This window comes from Podarcis gaigeae (assembly GCF_964106915.1).
Source record: "Podarcis gaigeae genome assembly, chromosome: 5".
Lineage (NCBI taxonomy): Eukaryota > Metazoa > Chordata > Lepidosauria > Squamata > Lacertidae > Podarcis > Podarcis gaigeae.
In genome coordinates, this window is record NC_139681.1 from 43,870,030 (window position 1) to 43,888,019 (window position 17,990).

At 45.0% G+C, this 17,990-nt stretch overlaps 1 protein-coding gene across 1 annotated transcript; it reads right to left on the reverse strand.

Moving 5' to 3' along the window:
* Positions 1 to 6: 6 nt before the first annotated feature.
* Positions 7 to 4,869, reverse strand: FOXI2 (forkhead box I2). Its single transcript, XM_083741107.1, has 2 exons — positions 4,145 to 4,869; positions 7 to 678 (listed from the first exon to the last, which is right to left on the reverse strand). The coding sequence occupies exons 1-2, from the start codon at positions 4,713 to 4,715 to the stop codon at positions 137 to 139; spliced, it is 1,113 nt and encodes a 370-aa protein (XP_083597233.1). The 5' UTR covers positions 4,716 to 4,869; the 3' UTR covers positions 7 to 136.
* Between the last annotated feature and the right edge of the window lie 13,121 nt (positions 4,870 to 17,990).

Below are 17,990 nucleotides of genomic sequence, written 5' to 3' on the forward strand. Positions count from 1 at the left end.
GCCCCAGGTTGCATCTTGGGGCTAAATGTGGGCACCAAGACTGAAAATTCTGAAGACTATCTGACTAGGCACCCCCCCCCCCAAAAAAAGGCTGCTTATGGTGTTTACTTCAAACAAAGGCTATTTGACCATCATTCTAAACTTCTGTCCCTTCTCTGCTATAAATCAGATTGTTCACACTGAAGGTGCCCAGGACAGGGGTGCCGAACCAGTTTGACTGTCCACCTGCACTCGCATAGTAATTCATCTTGGAGTGGGACTGAGGACTGAGTTCAAATCCTGAAACTGGGTTGCTGTTGGAGGCGGAGCAAGAGCTCAACCCAGGCCCATTCTGCCTCTCAGATGTGAGTTCGCCCCCCAACCCCCCGGAAAGCTGCCTGGGGAAGCCATTTCTGCCATGGGCCACAGCATTCATGGTGGAGACGAACGTAGACAAACAACGGCTGGAATTCAGGCTGGAGGATTTGCAGTGGTTCATAGGACTTGGAGAGCAGGGCAGTTCAGTAGAGCCCAAGTCGGGGGCTTGTTGGGCAAGACAGCTCTTGCTTTTGTCTTCCACTTTGTTAGGGACTCCAGGCCCATTTGCTAGGTCAGATCGCCTTTTCCTCTTCCGCCTGAAGTTGCCATTATCAAACATCTTCTCACAGTTAGGATCCAAGGTCCAATAATTGCCTTTACCTATGAACCAACCAAACACATGTGAATTAAACAGGCAAGCAAAGAACATTTTGAAAGTGAGACATTTCTGGACAGCCCAGGCCAATGGGTCAAAACAGAAGCAGTAAAGCAAGCAGCCGTCATCAGGTGAATGCAAATTCATGTTCCTGCATGACTCTCCAGTATTTTAAATATGCTGACAGAAGCTCTCCTCTCCCCACCTTGTAATGGGTGACATCTAACCAAGTCATACTTGACTTAGGTCTATTGAGTTCACTGGTTCTACTCTGAGTATGTCTTAGTTGGCTATAACCTAATATGGTAAGTGTGATGGTTGTAAAGCTGTTCTTCCTAAATGACCAATTGTCTTTCAAAACAGTTCAGTTGAGTCAACAGATTTACTTTAGAGAAAGTAAATGGTGGGCCCCAGGGATATCAACCTGGAATGTGTGGTTTGGAAATAATAGTCTGGCACTGTACACAAATATGGAAGTAATTCATACTGCAATCTGTGGGACTTTCCAATAATAATAATAATAATAATAATAATAATAATAATAATAATAATAAAATATATTATAAATTAGAATAAGTAAATACATAAATATTGTCCCCTGTGGAGATGGCTGTTCATTATAGACATTATTAAATAATACAATGCCCATATTTTATTCCAATGTTTAACTGGATTAGTTTGATTATTCTTTCCTATTATAATGGTTCAAAGTGAATTAAAACTTTCCTCAATGCTGGCAACAGTATCTAAGACTGCAGTCATGCTCACAGTTCCCAGGGAACAAGTTCTGCTGAACTACCAAGTTCCTTCTAAGTAGGTATGCAGAGGATTGTGCTGTAAGATGATTCTGCTAAAACAAGCCATTGATATTTCTAGGTGTCTTGATCTTAATTGGGACATTTCAGGTCACACACTTAATATGACGTTACCAGACCATGTCATCCTCAATAAGCACCTTCAGACACCATATGCACTGAGGCATATGTCATATGGATAATGATCTATTAGATAATCATTTCAAAGCAATATTGCTAATGGGACAAAGCACATCTGATGTGTTCATGCTAGCAGTCTTTTCTTTGTATGATAATAATAATTACGATAACAAATGATCCTTTGTACAGTGATTTCAAAGGTTCAGAATGCATCATAGGCATTATCTAGTTGCAATCTTTAAAATAGTCATATAGGGCAAGCAATATTGTCTCCTATATAGCACTTTTAGACTGAAACTAAGAGTGGCTTGTTGAAGGCTACCTAGTGAGTTCATGGCAGAGGCAAGATTTGAGCTAAGGATATCTTGATTCACAGATCAGTTTCTTTAAGTGCAATGCTATGCATGTTTACTCCTGTTATGTTTAATGGGACTCCCCCCTACCCCCAGGCAAGTGTGCATAGGATTGCAGCTTCAGCTACTACATGACAACCACCATACATGCTTCTGTGACTGCACACTTTACAACAACAGTACAGTTTGATGTTAACCTACCCTTAGAAGATCCACCTGTAGTTTCAACCCTCTGCACACTTATCTGGAAATAAGACCCACTTATGATGCTTACTTTGTGTAAACAGCCATAGGGGCTTACTTCATGTAAACAAGGATAGGATTTCGCTGTAAAAATGCTTATGTCTTTTCCCATGTCTGGAGAAATGCAAAAGTTTCATTGGCTAAAAGTGTACACTTGCCTTCAAAGATGTTCCCTTCCCACTTCCTTTACCAAACAAATACACACCCCATGCACACAAATAAAGACAGAGAGCCCCATACGTGCTTTCAGACTCATGTGAAGAGCAACTACTTTTAGTCTGCTGATCACTAAAACACTGGGTAAAACACCGGATTTGAAAGCAGTAGCCTTTGATTTCCATTAGTCAAATCAAGGGAACAAGATAATTAAGCCACTACTATCATCTCAGCAATGGGGCAAATCAGAGTGGGAGTGGATTTGGAGAAACTGGGTGGAATGACGTTTGGATGTCAAGGTGGCTGCAAACAAGTTGGGTGCAGTCCTGCTCCACTATTCTTAGCGAGAATGTGGCCATTGGCTTCAATAGAAGCTGGATCTTTCCCACTGCTACATTCATCCATGCAACAGCATGTTTAAGAGCAATGCACAGATGGAACCACAGGCTCCTCTCCCTTGGGTTGTCTCCATGCATCCCCTAAAGGAAATGTCTAAACCAATAAATGTTTGGGGGGGGGTGTACACACACACATACACACACACACACCTGCCCGCCTTCAATGAAAACTTATCAAGAAATGTAAAGATTATTATTATTAGTAGTACTTATAAAGTAACTGAAATTGTTAGATGTTAAAAACAAACAACTAAATTAAAAATAGGTCCTGTTCACAGGCATACCATCTAAAAGGAAGAGGAAGGAGATTGATTTGTGATAAGCCAGGGTGAACAGGTGGTTATATATTCAAACAATGACTGTGAGTAAAGGGCCACCAGGAGACACTTGTTCAGCATAGACTAATGCAAACTGAGAGCTGATGAAGGACGGTTTAAACATATTTAAATATATTATACTCTGTGCTCTGTATTAATTAATCCAGAATATAATGTTCTTAACCCTGTAATGTCTAATCATTTTTAGAGTCCTGCTCTGCACGTGTAAAAGGCAGGGGGAACTTTTTAAACTGCCCTGTTTGTGAATAGGGCAGGATATTTTAAACATGTATTTAAAGCGCTCAAAAAACAAAAAACAAACCTTCGCATGAAATTTGGGGAAGGGCAGGTCCTTTAATCGATCTGACTGACAACAGCACAGAGTGCGGAAGGCCGCTATGCTAAACACGCCTTCCCTGGACAAGTCCAATGGACTTGATAGTAACTCCTGAGTCAACTTGCGTGGCGGTACCTGCAGCACGCGAGTTGGCTCAGGAGCAAGTTCCATTGAACTCGGCGGACGTTTCTTTTAAATACACTTGCTGTGGCTTGTGCTGTGAAATTTGTCATTATGGGCGATCTTATCCACATTAATTCGTCTTGAACGTGCCTCCTAACATTTCACGCCGCCACTTCTAGAATAACTGTCACCCTCTGGTTCCACACTAAAACAAAAAATGTAGGAACCCCTCCTCCCAATTTCTTAGAAACTTGCTCCGAAAGGCTGGGAAGACAACCCACGTTTCCCCGCGCTGGAGTCACGCACCTCCTGCCTGTGACTCACACGGCGACTAACCCGCGGCCAGCAGTCCTGAAGATGAAAGCCAGTGTGGTCAGACTAGGACTTGGGAGACCCTGGTTCGAATCCACCCACTGGGCGACCTGGGACCAGTCAGCGCCTCTCAGCCGAAGCAACTCGCAGGGTTGCTGTGGGGATTAAAGGAGAACCAGGTACGCCGCCTTGAGCTCCTTGGAGGAAAAGGCGGAGTATCAAGGAAATAAGGAACCAAATAGCCACGGTTCTCTGTGGAATAACCGGGCGGGTCCTGCGAGGGATGGCAGCCCCTACCTGGGTCGTCCTCGTTCCTGGGCACCTTCTTGAAGCAGTCGTTGAGCGAGAGGTTGTGCCGGATGGAGTTCTGCCAGCCGGCTTTGCTCCTCTTGTAGAAGGGGAAGTTGCCGGCCACGTACTGGTAGATCTGGCTCAAGGTGAGCTTCTTGTCGGGCGCGCTCTGGATGGCCATGGCGATGAGCGCCGAGTAGGAGTAGGGCGGGCGCACCAGCTTGAAGAAGTCCTGCTGGCCGGCCAGAGACAGCCAGCTGAGCTCGGGCCCCGCCGACGGCGCGCCCAGCAGCTGCCGGGCGCCGGCTGCGCCGTAGGCCGAGGGCAGGAAGGAGGCGGCGGCGGCGGCGGCTCCATTGGGCCCGGCGGCCAGGTAAGGGCTGGACGGCACGGCCGAGCCGTTGAGCCACAGGTACGGGCTGCCGCCTCCCGCTTCCCCCAGGCTGTAGCCGGCGGCGGGGTGGGTCCCCGGGGGTCTCTGAGGGGGCGGGAAGAGGCTCAGGTTATCGCAGTAGACGGCGGCCACGTCCAGCAGGTCGTGGGCGCTGGGGGGCTGCTGCCCCTCCAGAGCGTTCATCCTAGGCAGCCTGGCACCGACGGCTCGCCCGAGACGCTCCCGCCAGCGGAGGCGCAGGAGCCATGGCCCGAGAGCCAGGGGACGGCGAAGGGAGCGGGGCAGCGCCGCCCACTCTCTACCAGTCCAGAGTGCGCACCCCACCCTGCCCGTCCAAGGCGCAGATCTACTACTGCCCGCCGCCCCCCACCGGCCCTCGACCTCCCCTCCCCCTCCTCCAGCCGAGCGGCGCCACGCTCCACACTGCCCCGTCCCCAAACTGCAGCCCCTTCCCCCCCCCACACACACTCCTCCTCCCTGGCATCCATTGTCCTCCTAACATCCCGTCCGCCCCTTCAGCTCAGCCTCCCCCTCCCTCCTTCCGAGAATCCAAGGAACGGCAACATCGGTCCACATTAGAAGGGAGTTGACAGATCTCTCTGCTAGAGTTTGGCCGCGACAATGCAATCCCCCTCCTCCTTTAATCCTCAAGTTTGCCCTCATACGCAGGAAGGTGGTGGCATTTCCCTGCTGTGTTTGTCCCAGCACCCTGTTATTCAATGGTATACTCTCACTGTATATGGAGGCTCCATTTAACTAGTCTGGATAATATTCATTGGTAGAATTTCTCTGTTTTTCCAGAGCTTGATGCTTGGGGAGTGGTTTTTTTTGGCCCCTAGAGCCTTCAAAACCCGGGGATCAGTTTTATCCCCTATGCTCTTTAAAATCTACATGAAACCACTGAGTGGAGGTTTGGAGTGCTTTGTCAGCAAAGTGCTGATGACACTTCAGGTGAGGCAGTAGAAGTGCTGGACCAGTGTCTTGCCTGGGTAATGGACTGGATCAGAGCCAACAAACTGAAGCTCAATCCAGATAAGAGGGAGGCACTGTTAGTGGGTGGTTCCCTTGACCCAATGGATGGGAGGTTGCCTGCTCTTGATGGGGTTACACTCCCTCTGAAGGAGCAGGTACACAAATTGGTGGAACTCCTGGATCCACGGCTGTTGCTTGAGGCCCAACCCAGGATGGTCTCAGTGGCACGGAGCTTCCATCAGCTTCAGGCTATCTGGACAGGTATAACCTAACTTCTGTTGTCTATGCTCTGATAACCTCTAAGTTAGATTACTGCAATGCGTTATAAGTGGGGCTGCCTCCAAAGACTGCTTGGAAACTTCAGCTGATGCAGAAATCAATGGCTAGGTTGTTCACTGGAGCAAGAGAGTGTGAGCATAATGAATCCTGGCCTGACTGCAGTGGCTGCCAGTCAATTTCTGGGCCCAATTCAAAGTGCTGGTTTTGACCCATAAAACCTTAAACGGCTCAGGACCGCAATAATTCCAGGACTGCCTCTCCCCATATGAACTAACCTGATCTCCTATTCTGAGGTGGCTCTCCGTCTGTGGAATACTCTCTCTGGCATCTTTGTTACATATTTTTAGGCACCAGGCAGAAACATTCCTCTTCTCCCAGGCCTTTGGCTAATTTAAGAATCTATGGTCTTTAAACTGTGGGGGGGGTAATTGTTTTTGTTTGTTATTATGCTATACAGTTATTATGCTATACACGCATGCACAGAAGTGGTGAATCACGACCCGCACATGTACAGATGCACAGACGCGGGTTGTGTTTTGCTCATGTTGCGAACGGGCCTCCGGAATGAATCCCGTTCGCAACCAGAGGTGCCACTGTACCGTATATTTTTGTGTTAAGTTGACACACTGGAGCAGAGCTTTCTTTTCAGTGGTACCTCACACTCACAGGACCTCGGTTCCGGCACCTCTCAGGTGGGCACCATTGTCATTCTAAGAGAACAGGGGAGACGTTCATGGTGAGTTCCGGCAACTCTTTCCCTCGAAAAATAGCACTGCACTGGAGTGGGGGAAACAAAGTCCATACAAAATTGAATTCACCATGCATTAGCAGATTTGTGTTTGTCTCTCTATGTGTGTGTATATACCGGTACCCTACTTTTTGCAGGTTTCAAGTGCACTGGCCAGTTTCCCTGAACCAAACAAAATGGAACTCAATTCTGCTTTTTGTAGCTGTGTCACTGCTACTTGCCACACACCTGATGTAACATATGATGCCAAATGTGCAGCAGGAAGGTGTGGTTTGGGGAGTCAGGTGTGGCCTGTGGGTCACTTTTCACACCCCTGGTGTACACAGTGCTGATCTGAATGAAGAAGAAGAAGAAGAAGAAGAAGAGGAGGAGGAGGAGGAGGAGGAGGAGTTTGGATTTGATATCCCGCTTTATCACTACCTGAAGGAGTCTCAAAGCGGCTAACAATCTCCTTTCCCTTCTTTCCCCACAACAAACACTCTGTGAGGTGAGTGGGGCTGAGAGACTTCAGAGAAGTGTGACTAGCCCAAGGTCACCCAGCAGCTGCATGTGGAGGAGCGGAGACGTGAACCCGGTTCCCCAGATTACGAGTCTATCACACTTAACCACTACACCACACTGGCTCCAATGGAACCCCTCCCAAATGGAATTTATTGTCTCCTTTGCAACTATGAGTGCCAAAGCCCTTTGCGCCCATTAGTAGCCATTTCCCCAAACAGCCACTGCTTTTGCCTTCCTTCCATTGTCAGCCCACCTTCCTTTTCCACCATTCCCCTTCTTCCAGCCCAGCTGCCTTTCCTTCCCCAGTGGGAGCCTTTCATTGAGAAAGAGTGCCAAGCACACCATTTACCAAGCTGCACTTTACTCCATGGTCACTTTTGCACCCCAATAGTTGGTGATGCTTTTCATAGGCATCTGCTTGGTCGCTGTGAGGATAAGATGGTGAGCTGGATGGGCCTTTGGTCTGATCCATCAGGACTCTTGTTACAGTTCACAATCCCATTCTTTTTCTACTTGGAGGAAGAAGATTTGCTTCTGCAGACAAGCGGGGTTCTGCTATATCTTTCCTCCCAAGCAAAAGCAAAACACAGAAGGCTCTTTTAACACTTCTCCAAAAGGAAACAATTGCTAATATAAGCCACATTCACACCATACATTTAAAGCACAATGATACTACCTTAAACAGGCATGGCTTTCCTCAAAGAATTGTCGAAGCTGCAGTTTGTTAAGGGTGGTAAGAGTTGTTGAGAGACCCTTATTCTCCCAACAGAGCTACAATGATCAGAGTGCTTTAAAAAGCAACCCCTCTTCCTATCCCTCTATCAGCTTTGCTTGGCCACTGCCATTATTGCTGTCAATTTTGGTTTCTTACATTTTCAGTTTTAAATCCAGTTTTCCACATTTCCACATCAGTTTTTTTTAAAGTGATGAATATTTAGCAGCATTTTCGTGCAAATTTCTCCGAATATATACATCGCTCTAATATATGCATTTTTGTATGCATTGCTTGGCTTGAGAACTGCATTGCAAAATTTGGAAAAGTGCAAATTTTGAAGGGTGGCTGTGTTTCTGATCACATCTTGTTTTAGAAAGCGTATGTTAGGTAGGTTTGCCTTTAAATGCAAACTGAGCTTAATTCCTCTGCCCTCCTTGCACGACACGATCTGCGCACAATCTTCTGCACAATCTGTGCAGAATTGTCACTGATGGGGTTTTCACCAGAAGTATGAACTGGTGCTGAAGTATGGACTCCGTTCACCAATTTCTCAGAAGGCTGCTTCTCCTGCAAAAGAGGCTTCTGTTTTTCTTCTTCATTGGAGTTTTTCAAAATTAAAGTAAAAAATAAATCTTCAGTCTTATACACATCCTCTGTGTGTGTGGAGAGAGGGGGGGAAATGAAGGCATTAAAATTTCCTGGAATTAAAGTTTCAATGCTATGTTTGATTATCTTTGAGTAAGCCTAGTAGGACTTATTTTCATGTACACAGGGGAATTTCTAGGAATTTAAAAGATGCAGGGCACAGTCCTACAACACAAATTTGCATTTTTAATCTTTGAATACAAATTTAGTCTCCAGGTAAGTTAAGCTGATAGGTAGCCAGGTCTGAGCAGCATGCCCCAGAGTCCTGGAATAATAATAATAATAATAATAATAATAATAATAATAATAATAATAATAATAAAATAATAAATAAAGTGGAAAGCAGAGGGTAGAGGAGGCAAAACATCCAGAGCTTCATTTCCTGCTATGCATTTGCAGGTATGTGGGCAACCTCATCTAAGGGCTTTCCTCCATAGAAAAACTACATCTAAATCATTACATTTTATGGCATGTATATGGATTTACAGGGTGCATCAGAGGGCAGGGAATATAATCATATGAGCTAATACCCTGCTTTTAATAAAAGAGAAGGCTTTGTCTCCACTGTGCCTGTCCCTGTAATTCAAATCACTCATTTGGGTGTGTCCCAGTGATAAAAGTGAATGAAAATCTTCATTAGGAACAGGGAGGGTGATGGTGAAATCAAATCAGCATTAGCAGACGGTTGAAGTGGGAATCAAAGGCCATTGCAATGTCGAGGGGACACTCTCTGAATCTTGCCGGGCAGGTGCAGACCTCAGGAGACCCCAGAGGGAGCCCTTGCCATTTCCTCCCTAGGAGTGGGGGGAGACCAGCAGACCTCCTCTTTACCAAAAGGCCACATGGCGAGGGGCTGCTGAGGACATAGCAGATCTCCGTCTTTGAGATGTCTCTGTTCCTAGACGTGGCCTTCCACCTAGTGAAGTTTGGAAATGTCTAATGTCAGTCACATAAAGACAATATGTAGGAGTTAGCTTTATGATGCAGCTGCCAGAAGTTTCAGTTCACCTCATGGGGTTTTCCTTCCTTCTTTTCTAAATAACCAACCATTTATTAATTATGCTTTGCAATGAGGCCAGTGCACTACTCACATGTGACAATGTTCCCATGGCAATGAACATGAGTGACATGTGCAAAAGTCCTCAAAATGCACAAACGTCTTACGTGAAGAAGAGACTTTAGGGTGTGATTCTATACCCACTAACCTGCTAACAAGCCTGTTTAACTCAATGTGCCTTAATTCTGAGTTGACATGTATAGGATTGCAGTATTAGTCCCCCTTGAGAACCTTTTCTTTGAACACCACAGAACAGTGGAAAGAAAGGTATATTCTTTGTTCAACTTTGATACTGGATATTTCCAACCAGATGTCAAATGAATCTTCACATTCCTTTCTGTGTTTACTCTGGCTGTGCAGTCATTTGTCTTTACTTTTAAAAAACAGAATGGTGGGTGAAAATCCCTGCCCACATTATCCTGGAACATCTGAGAATATCGTTCTTGATCACTGTCCTTTGTTAGACAATTTATGCATGTCAAAGGGTGCCTTGGATGAACCAAATACCTTTATGTATGTGTCAACGAAAGAAAGATCAGGATCCGGGTATACTGTACTGTCAAATACTTTTGTATATGCATTTCTTTAGAGTGCCATCTGCTGGCACAAAAATATGTAACATGACTAGCGATCAAATCTTAACATTTGCGGAGTTAAATGAGACTGTTTTATGCTCAAAATGCATGTGTAGAGGCTGCTGTCTTGCCCAGCTCTTACATTCCCATTTCTGAAAAGAGAAAGATCATTAAGAGAAGGAAAGGCTAACACAGATGACAGCTATTTATTTTATTCATTAAGTTTATATACAGTGGTACCTTGGGTTACATACGCTTCAGGTTACATACGTTTCAGGTTACAGACTCCGCTAACCCAGAAATAGTACCTCGGGTTAAGAACTTTGCTTCAGGATGAGAACAGAAATCGTGCTCTGATTGCGCAGAGGCAGCAGGAGGCCCCATTAGCTAAAGTGGTGCTTCAGGTTAAGAACAGTTTCAGGTTAAGAACAGACCTCCGGAACGAATTAAGTACGTAACCAGAGGTACCACTGTACTGCCCTTCATCTGAAGATCACAAGGAGGTTCACAGCATAAAAATACAAAGCGCCTCTGATGCTTGAGGCAATGTGTCTCTGTATGGCAGTTTCTGGGAATCACAAATGGGGAGAGTGCTGCTACTGCTGCCTACTTGTGGGCTTCCCAAGGGCACCTGGTTGACCGCTGTAAGGACTAGATGGTGGAACAGATGGGCCACTGACCCGGTCCAGCAGGACTCTTCTACATGGGCGGCAGCAGCAGGCACTGCTCCTGTGGCCCAGCAATGGGATCAGAGCAGTGGCAGAGTTTGGGCTTTCAAATTTCAGCAAAGTCTTGTGCAATGCCAACATCCCCTTGCCTTCCATTCTACATCACTGTTGTGATGCCCCCTGCAGCACCTGTTCGGCTTGATGCCCAGTGTGGGCAAACCAGCCCTTTCCCCCTAAATCTGCCTCTGGTCAGAGTCTCCCACCTGCTGCTTCTAAATCTGTTTGGCTGGATATATTTCCTAAGCACTATGGGTCAATCATTTGAAAAACACCAATAATGAGTCAAAAAGCGCCACACTAGGCACAAAATGTGCTATTATTTCTTTATTTTGAGCCTGTAGAATGATCCCCAACTTTTCAGTTTGATTCCTAAGTTTGCCAGTGGACACCCATCCCCTGTTGTGTTTTGGTTAAGGCAATATGATTGCTGCTGTTTGTTTTTTGCATTTTATTTGACAGGATACTTTACAGGAATATCTGTCTGTCATCTGTCTGTCTGTCTGTCTGTCTGTCTATCTATCTATCTATCTATCTATCTATCTATCTATCTATCTATCTATCCATCTATCCATCTGTCAGATTTTGTGTTTTAAAAGAGTACCGGGCACCTATGTGGGAGGAAACTAGCCATATTTTCTCTAATTGTTTGATTAGGCTGCCACCTAGTGGACTTTGCATTAGTCAAGATTAATTTAACACAGTAGCCGAATCCCAGGAAAAAAAAATTTAGTCCTGCCCACTCAGAAGGCTTCAGACTAGTGTGTCTCAAACAGCAGCCCCTATGCAACCTGGAAAGGACCTTTCAAAAGGAGCTTGGACACTGCATGGCTCTGTCATTCAAAAAAGAGGGAGAGGAGCTCTTGCAGGGTACTCCAGTGCTCTTAAGGTTTCTAAAAGAGAGACAGAAAATACACATACTTTTCTAACCTAAAAAAATCTTTAATATATTTTTTTGCTTAAGGGTTTCTACAATTTGTGGGACCTGAGCTGTACAGGTACTATTATTCCCATTTTGTTTGTGAGAACTTAGCCTGTTTTCATATTTCAGTGTTTTGTTCTGCTCAGCCCCACTTGGAGGCCTATGGATGGGAGTTCAAATTCAAGAGGATCTTCAGATGAAGGGTGGCATCGAAATTTAAATAATTATAATGATAATTTTAATTCTCTTGGATTTGACCTTTTGGGAAAGCAAAATGTATGTTAGTGCTTTCTAGCTTTCTGTCTGTCTGGGAGTGGAAGAGTGACCCATTAGAGGACAGAAAAGAACCACTGGGAGTGGTGCCCATGGGACTCTCTTAAAATTACAAATGTGTCCCTAGGCCCAAAAAGGTTAGTGGTCCCCATTTAATTTAGCTTTCAAATGGTAGCTCCTTAATTTACTTCAGTTAATTGTCTTTCTAAATCTGTTTCTCTAATAATTATTTTTGAGGCTTTTCTTAAAATCTACAACACTTAAATATACTTCTTTCTCAAAACTGTGAGGAATTTGAACAACATTCCATGTTTAATTTGAATATTTTAGTCAATCAATGTATCTATTGCCCACAGATAAGCAGCAGGGACTGGAACAGGGATCTGAAGTAAGCAATTAACTAACCCCCCCTCCATCTTAGACAATTTCCCTCCCTAACCTAAGTTAATTACAGAAAGTTTGAGTAGGAGCTGGTAACAAATGATAAACCATGGTCCAATTATTTGAGCACATGTAAGTAATTAAAGATATTTTATGGAGCAATAATTGTAACCAGGAAAGCCTTTCCTAGGGATGGCTCCTTGTAGTTCATCAGGAGTGAGCTTTAAATCAAAGGCCGTCCAGCATCTGCAGTCTTGAGGATTGTTTTACAAGATTAAATAACAAGGGAATCATTTGTGTAAAAGCAAAATATGTGTTCAGCCAAGTATCTGTGACAGACTGCTAGAAGGTGCTGTAATTCTCAGGCACTGGAGTGTCATCAGAAGTGGAAATGCGAAGAAAAATAATCTCCCTAGTGAGGTGGAGAGCTTTTGCAAAAGCTTCCCAAGGTAATGCTGCTGGAGGGCAAAAAAAGAGAGAAAAAATGAACTGACACCTTCTCTGCCTTGAGGGATCAGGTGGGGCAACTTACTGAGCTCTTGGCGAAACCAAGCAGCTGAAGAATAATGCAAGCGATAAAGGACATCTTGCATAAAGGGACAGAAGTCTTGTGGCATGCGGCTCTCTCCATCACAGTGTAACTCTATCTTCCAACCCCTGTAATTGATCAAACATTTGGTCTGAGCCAGGAAAGGGTGTCAACACTTTGCAAAGTTCAAACACACGGATGCTCCTAACAACCACAGTTGGCTGACAGGATTTCTGTCAGTTCTGAGACTGTGGGGTATCACATTGTTATGATTAATCACCTAGGCTGCTTAAGAAGGAAACAAGAAGCTCAATTAAGCTAAAGACGAGGAAAATGATATGGCTATTCCCAACAATTATGTCAGTAAGCATGCCACAAATAAGTTCCAGTTCGAAGCCTGTGAAACTGTGCTACAACAGAAGAATCCAGGACTAGCTACAAGAACAAAACATTACTCTTGAAACCTTGTCCTAAGCTAAGCATCTGTTTGACCCATATTCAAACCCACCACCAAACTCCCATCCAGATCCAGAAATTCAGGTGTGTGGTGCTGGTGGTGGTATAAAGGGGAAACCAAGTTCTGTAGTGCAGCAAGGTTTAGAACAGATATTTCCAAGTGAACACAGATTAAGTAAGGCCTACTTGGAGATAAATTCCACTGAATCTATTATTATTATTATTATTATTATTATTATTATTATTATTATTACCCCACCCATCTGGCTGGGTTTCCCCAGCCACTCTGAGCGGCTCCCAACCAAATGTTAAAAACACAATACAGCATTAAACATTAAAAACTTCCCTAACCAGGGCTGCCTTCAGATGTATTTTAAAAGTAAGATAGTTGCTTACTTCCTTGACATCCACAGGGCAGGTGTCACTACTGAGAAGGCCTCTGCCTGGTACCCTGTAACTTCATTTCTCGCAGTGAGGGAACCACCAGAAGGCCCTCGGCACTGGACCTCAGTGTAATAACAGCATCAGGGAAGATGGGACAGTCCATTATTTGCATCAAGTAATCACAGCAGGGACAAAAGATGAACTGCAGCAAGAGCTGTCACTTTGTGGCCCTCTGTCTTGGATGCTTTAGTTGAGATTCCTACATTGCAGAGGATTGGACTAGATGACCCTTGGGATCCCTTCTGACTCTCTGTTTCTATGATTTTATGTTCACACACCTGATCCAAAGTGGTCACCCCTGTGACTGCTTGCACCCACCCACCCACCCACCCACCAGAAGTAAAGACACTGGGAACTGCAGTTACCTGCCTGGTCATGTGTGGGTTGGCCCTTGTTACATTTTAAATTGTAGAATAACTTTCTCCTCCTAGAGATTCCCCAACAGTTTCTTGACAGGAGCAGTGGTAATGCAAACACACCAGGCTGTTACCAGCCATACCCTAATCAGCTGGGTCAGAAAGAGCTGTCTCCACCTCCCAAAACAAGTATTGCACATACAAATCCTGTGGCTTCTCTCCACTCCTGGTACATAACCATAAAAAGCGCACAATTTCCTGCAGCAACAAGTATGTTAAGCCCTACACATAAATTACCATTTCTTTCATATTAGCTGCTGCTGATTCAAAAAGTAATGCTCTCATAGCAAAATCGATACGGTGTGATCCCTGCTCAAGAAATCATTGACTTATTTTTTTTATTTTAAAAAAGCATTTCCAGATATTACTGCTACTGTTTTAGGCCTATGAATCTATAAACCTAGGCAGGTTTGTTTTGCAAAATGAGAGTAAAAGTCAAATTGTAGGAAAGAGATCTGTTTTACGAGACTCATAAAAATGAAAGAAAATGACTTTTATCGGTGTAATCTCTTATTGAGGCAGCCGTGGCTTATGATATGCTAGAATTTGAAAGAAACAGTATAGTGCAAAAATATATGGGGTACCTTATGAATTCTGCATACCATATCCACAGCCAAAAGCTTCAGCCCCATCGCTGAATTTAATGTAGAACTCTCTCTCTTCTGAACATTGTGGAATTCTCTCTCTAGGGAGACTCTCCTGTTGCTGTCTTTGCCATCCTTCCTGTGCGAGACAAAAAATGTTTTTATTCTTCCAGGCATTTGGGCAGCACTAATAGTCTGGCTTTTGGCTGGGGTGGTTATTTTAGGTGATTTCTGAGGATGCACACTTTTAGTATACAGTATATGTTTTATTTCAATGGATTTCTATTATATGTTTCTCTTGTAAATCACTTTGAGACTCCTTTTGTGTGAAGTGATTCAATGGAATAAATCTGAATCTGTCAGATGTAGATGAGACCTTCCTGCAGAGCCAGCCCAAGATATTTTGCTGCCAAAGGCAAAGGACGAGATGGTACTCCCCTCTCTCGATTAGAAAGGCAGCTGAATATTCCTTTGGTGGCGCTGATGGGGTAGCATCCTTCCTCACACATTAGGGCAGCAGGCCAGTTTAGGGCTGCAGGACTAGTGATGTGGCATACAAAGCTCTGTCCTCTAAAGAGATTAGTCAGGGGACTAGTGTCTGCCACATGAAGCAGTCGCCTCACTTTGCCTAATGGTAGAGCCAGCCTTGTGTGCCTGCAAACATCATCTCAAAATTGGTATATCAACCTTTGTTCAGTAATGTTTTGTGGGTGTATCAGTTACAAAACACCCATTTTAAGCATGTAAGAGCCAGCTCTTACATTATTCCAGCAGCCTAGAAGCCATTGAATGCCACTTGTTCCTGTACCACCAAGATAACACAGGAAGCCTGGGACCACATAGAAAGAATACTGCTTCTCCACCCCACACCAGCACCAGATGTCTAGAAACTGGGGTAATGTTGGGGGTGCTTCCATACTGAGTATTTACTCCGCAATAGCCACACTTCAATCACTCACTTTTATGTCATCTACATGACAATGTCATAAATAAGTTGTCATCCTGTGATTTTCCCATGTTTCTTCTGCCTCTTTTTAAATCACAGAAAATTCAACTTCTTTGGAAAAAATGCAACCAACTATTAGTCTGAACACTAGAAATGTAATGGACCATAGCCCGCCCCCAAAAAGTGCAGGGATAATTTTATATTTTTCCAGGTATAAAGTAGCTTTGAATCCCTAGGTCAGCTTCCACAGAATAAAAATATTAGCATACAGTATCTGTCTGGATTTTGGTATTCTCTTTCTTGTTACATGCCTTCTAAGAACAATCTCTTCAAAAAATATATGTATGCAACACACAAAAGACACTTTCGTTATCTCTTTCCAGGCACAATGTTCAGTAATGCCATTGCAAAGTTCACAGCATTCCTGCAGGTCCTCAATATGCTGATTTCTTGGGGCAGGTTTTTGAAAATGACATAGTCCTGAAGGCTACACCATGAAATCCTGCCAGCTATCTCCATTGTGCATGTTCTTTGACTGAGCCATCCTATTTAAATACATCATTCTCTTTTATAAAATTGCTTTCAAAAAGAAATTCTGATTTTCCTGTTGGAGTCAGATGAATTTGGGCAGCTGTTAAGACCGCTCTGGCTTCCATTACAAGCTGTTTTGCAACCATACTGGTATCACCATGGCACAAAGCCACAGTCACCTTAATTCTGATGTCCGTCATTGACCACTATCACCTCCAACATTCCAAAGAGGAGAGATGCTGGGAACACCCCTATTTTTATACACAAGGTCACTTTGTGACCCTTATTCCTTTTGCAACTGCAAATTGCTGGAGGCTGCATCTTGCATGCTGTGTTCATTTAGTCTACAATAGTCTGCTCCACTAAAATAAAAATGAAGATGGTGTTTGTTCTTTTGGTTAAAGAGAGAAAACCCCCCTGATAATTGTTCTACATATTTATTTATTTATTTGAATACATATGACCCACACTTTCACAACGTATAATGAGGTGGCTTACAACATAAATTCAATAAAATCAATCAATATCTGTATAACATACAGTGGTGCCCCGCAAGACGAATGCCTCGCAAGACGAAAAACCCGCTAGACGAAAGGGTTTTCCGTTTTTTGAGGCGCTTCGCAAGACGAATTTCCCTATGGGCTTGCTTCGCAGCGCTTTCTCCGCTTTCCCGGACGGCTTTTGAAGGCAGGCGGCGGGGGGGGGGCAAAGACTTTCGCTCCCCACCGGCCTTCAGAAGAGGTCCTGGACCTCTTCTGAAGGCCGACGGGGGGCAAAAGTCTTTGCTCCCCCCTGCCTGCCTTCCCAGGAGAGCGGAAAAACGCAGCGCTTTCTCTGCTTTCCCGGACGGCTTTTGAAGGCAGGCGGCGGGGGGGGGGGGGGCAAAGACTTTCGCTCCCCACCGGCCTTCAGAAGAGGTCCTGGACCTCTTCTGAAGGCCGGTGGGGGGCAAAAGTCTTTGCTCCCCCCCGCCTGCCTTCCCGGGAGAGCGGAAAAACGCAGCGCTTTCTCCGCTTTCCCGGACGGCTTTTGAAGGCAGGCAGCGGGGGGGAGCAAAGACTTTCGCCCCCCGCCGGCCTTCAGAAGAGGTCCTGGACCTCTTCTGAAGGCTGGCGGGGGGCGAAAGTCTTTGCCCCCCCGCCTGCCTTCCCGGGGGCTTTAAAATCGCCCCGGGACAGTGGAGAAGTCCGCTCTCCGGGGCGATCTTAAAATGCTGGTGGGCGGCAGCGCTGCCGCCCGCCAGCATTTTAAAAAACCCCGGGACAGCGGAGAAGTCCTCTGCTGTCCCGGGGTTTTCTAAAATGCTGGGGGTGGGAAGAAAAGCCCTTGTTTCCCCCCCCAGCCTTCAGAAGAGGTCGGGGGACAGACTGTCCCCGGACCTGGACTGAAGGCGGTTTCCTTAGGAACGCATTGATTGATTTTCAATGCATTCCTATGGGAAACCGTGCTTCGCAAGACGAAAAACTCGCAAGACGAAAAAACTTGCGGAACGAATTATTTTCGTCTTGCGAGGCACCACTGTAATGAGAAACATCAACAGAAAAGAAAATAGATACTGGCTTGCTGAGGGGGGGGAAATGCATAGTGTAAAGGCCTGTCTAAAAAGTGCAACTTGTAAGAGATGTCTGAAAGAAGGCATAGATGGTTCCTGCTGAACCTCCACAAGCAGGGAGTTCCACAGGACATATGTTATGTTAGCAAGTTCAAAGTATCCCTTGGCAGACATCTGCAGTGTTGAATGTGGCAGATGGTGCACTGC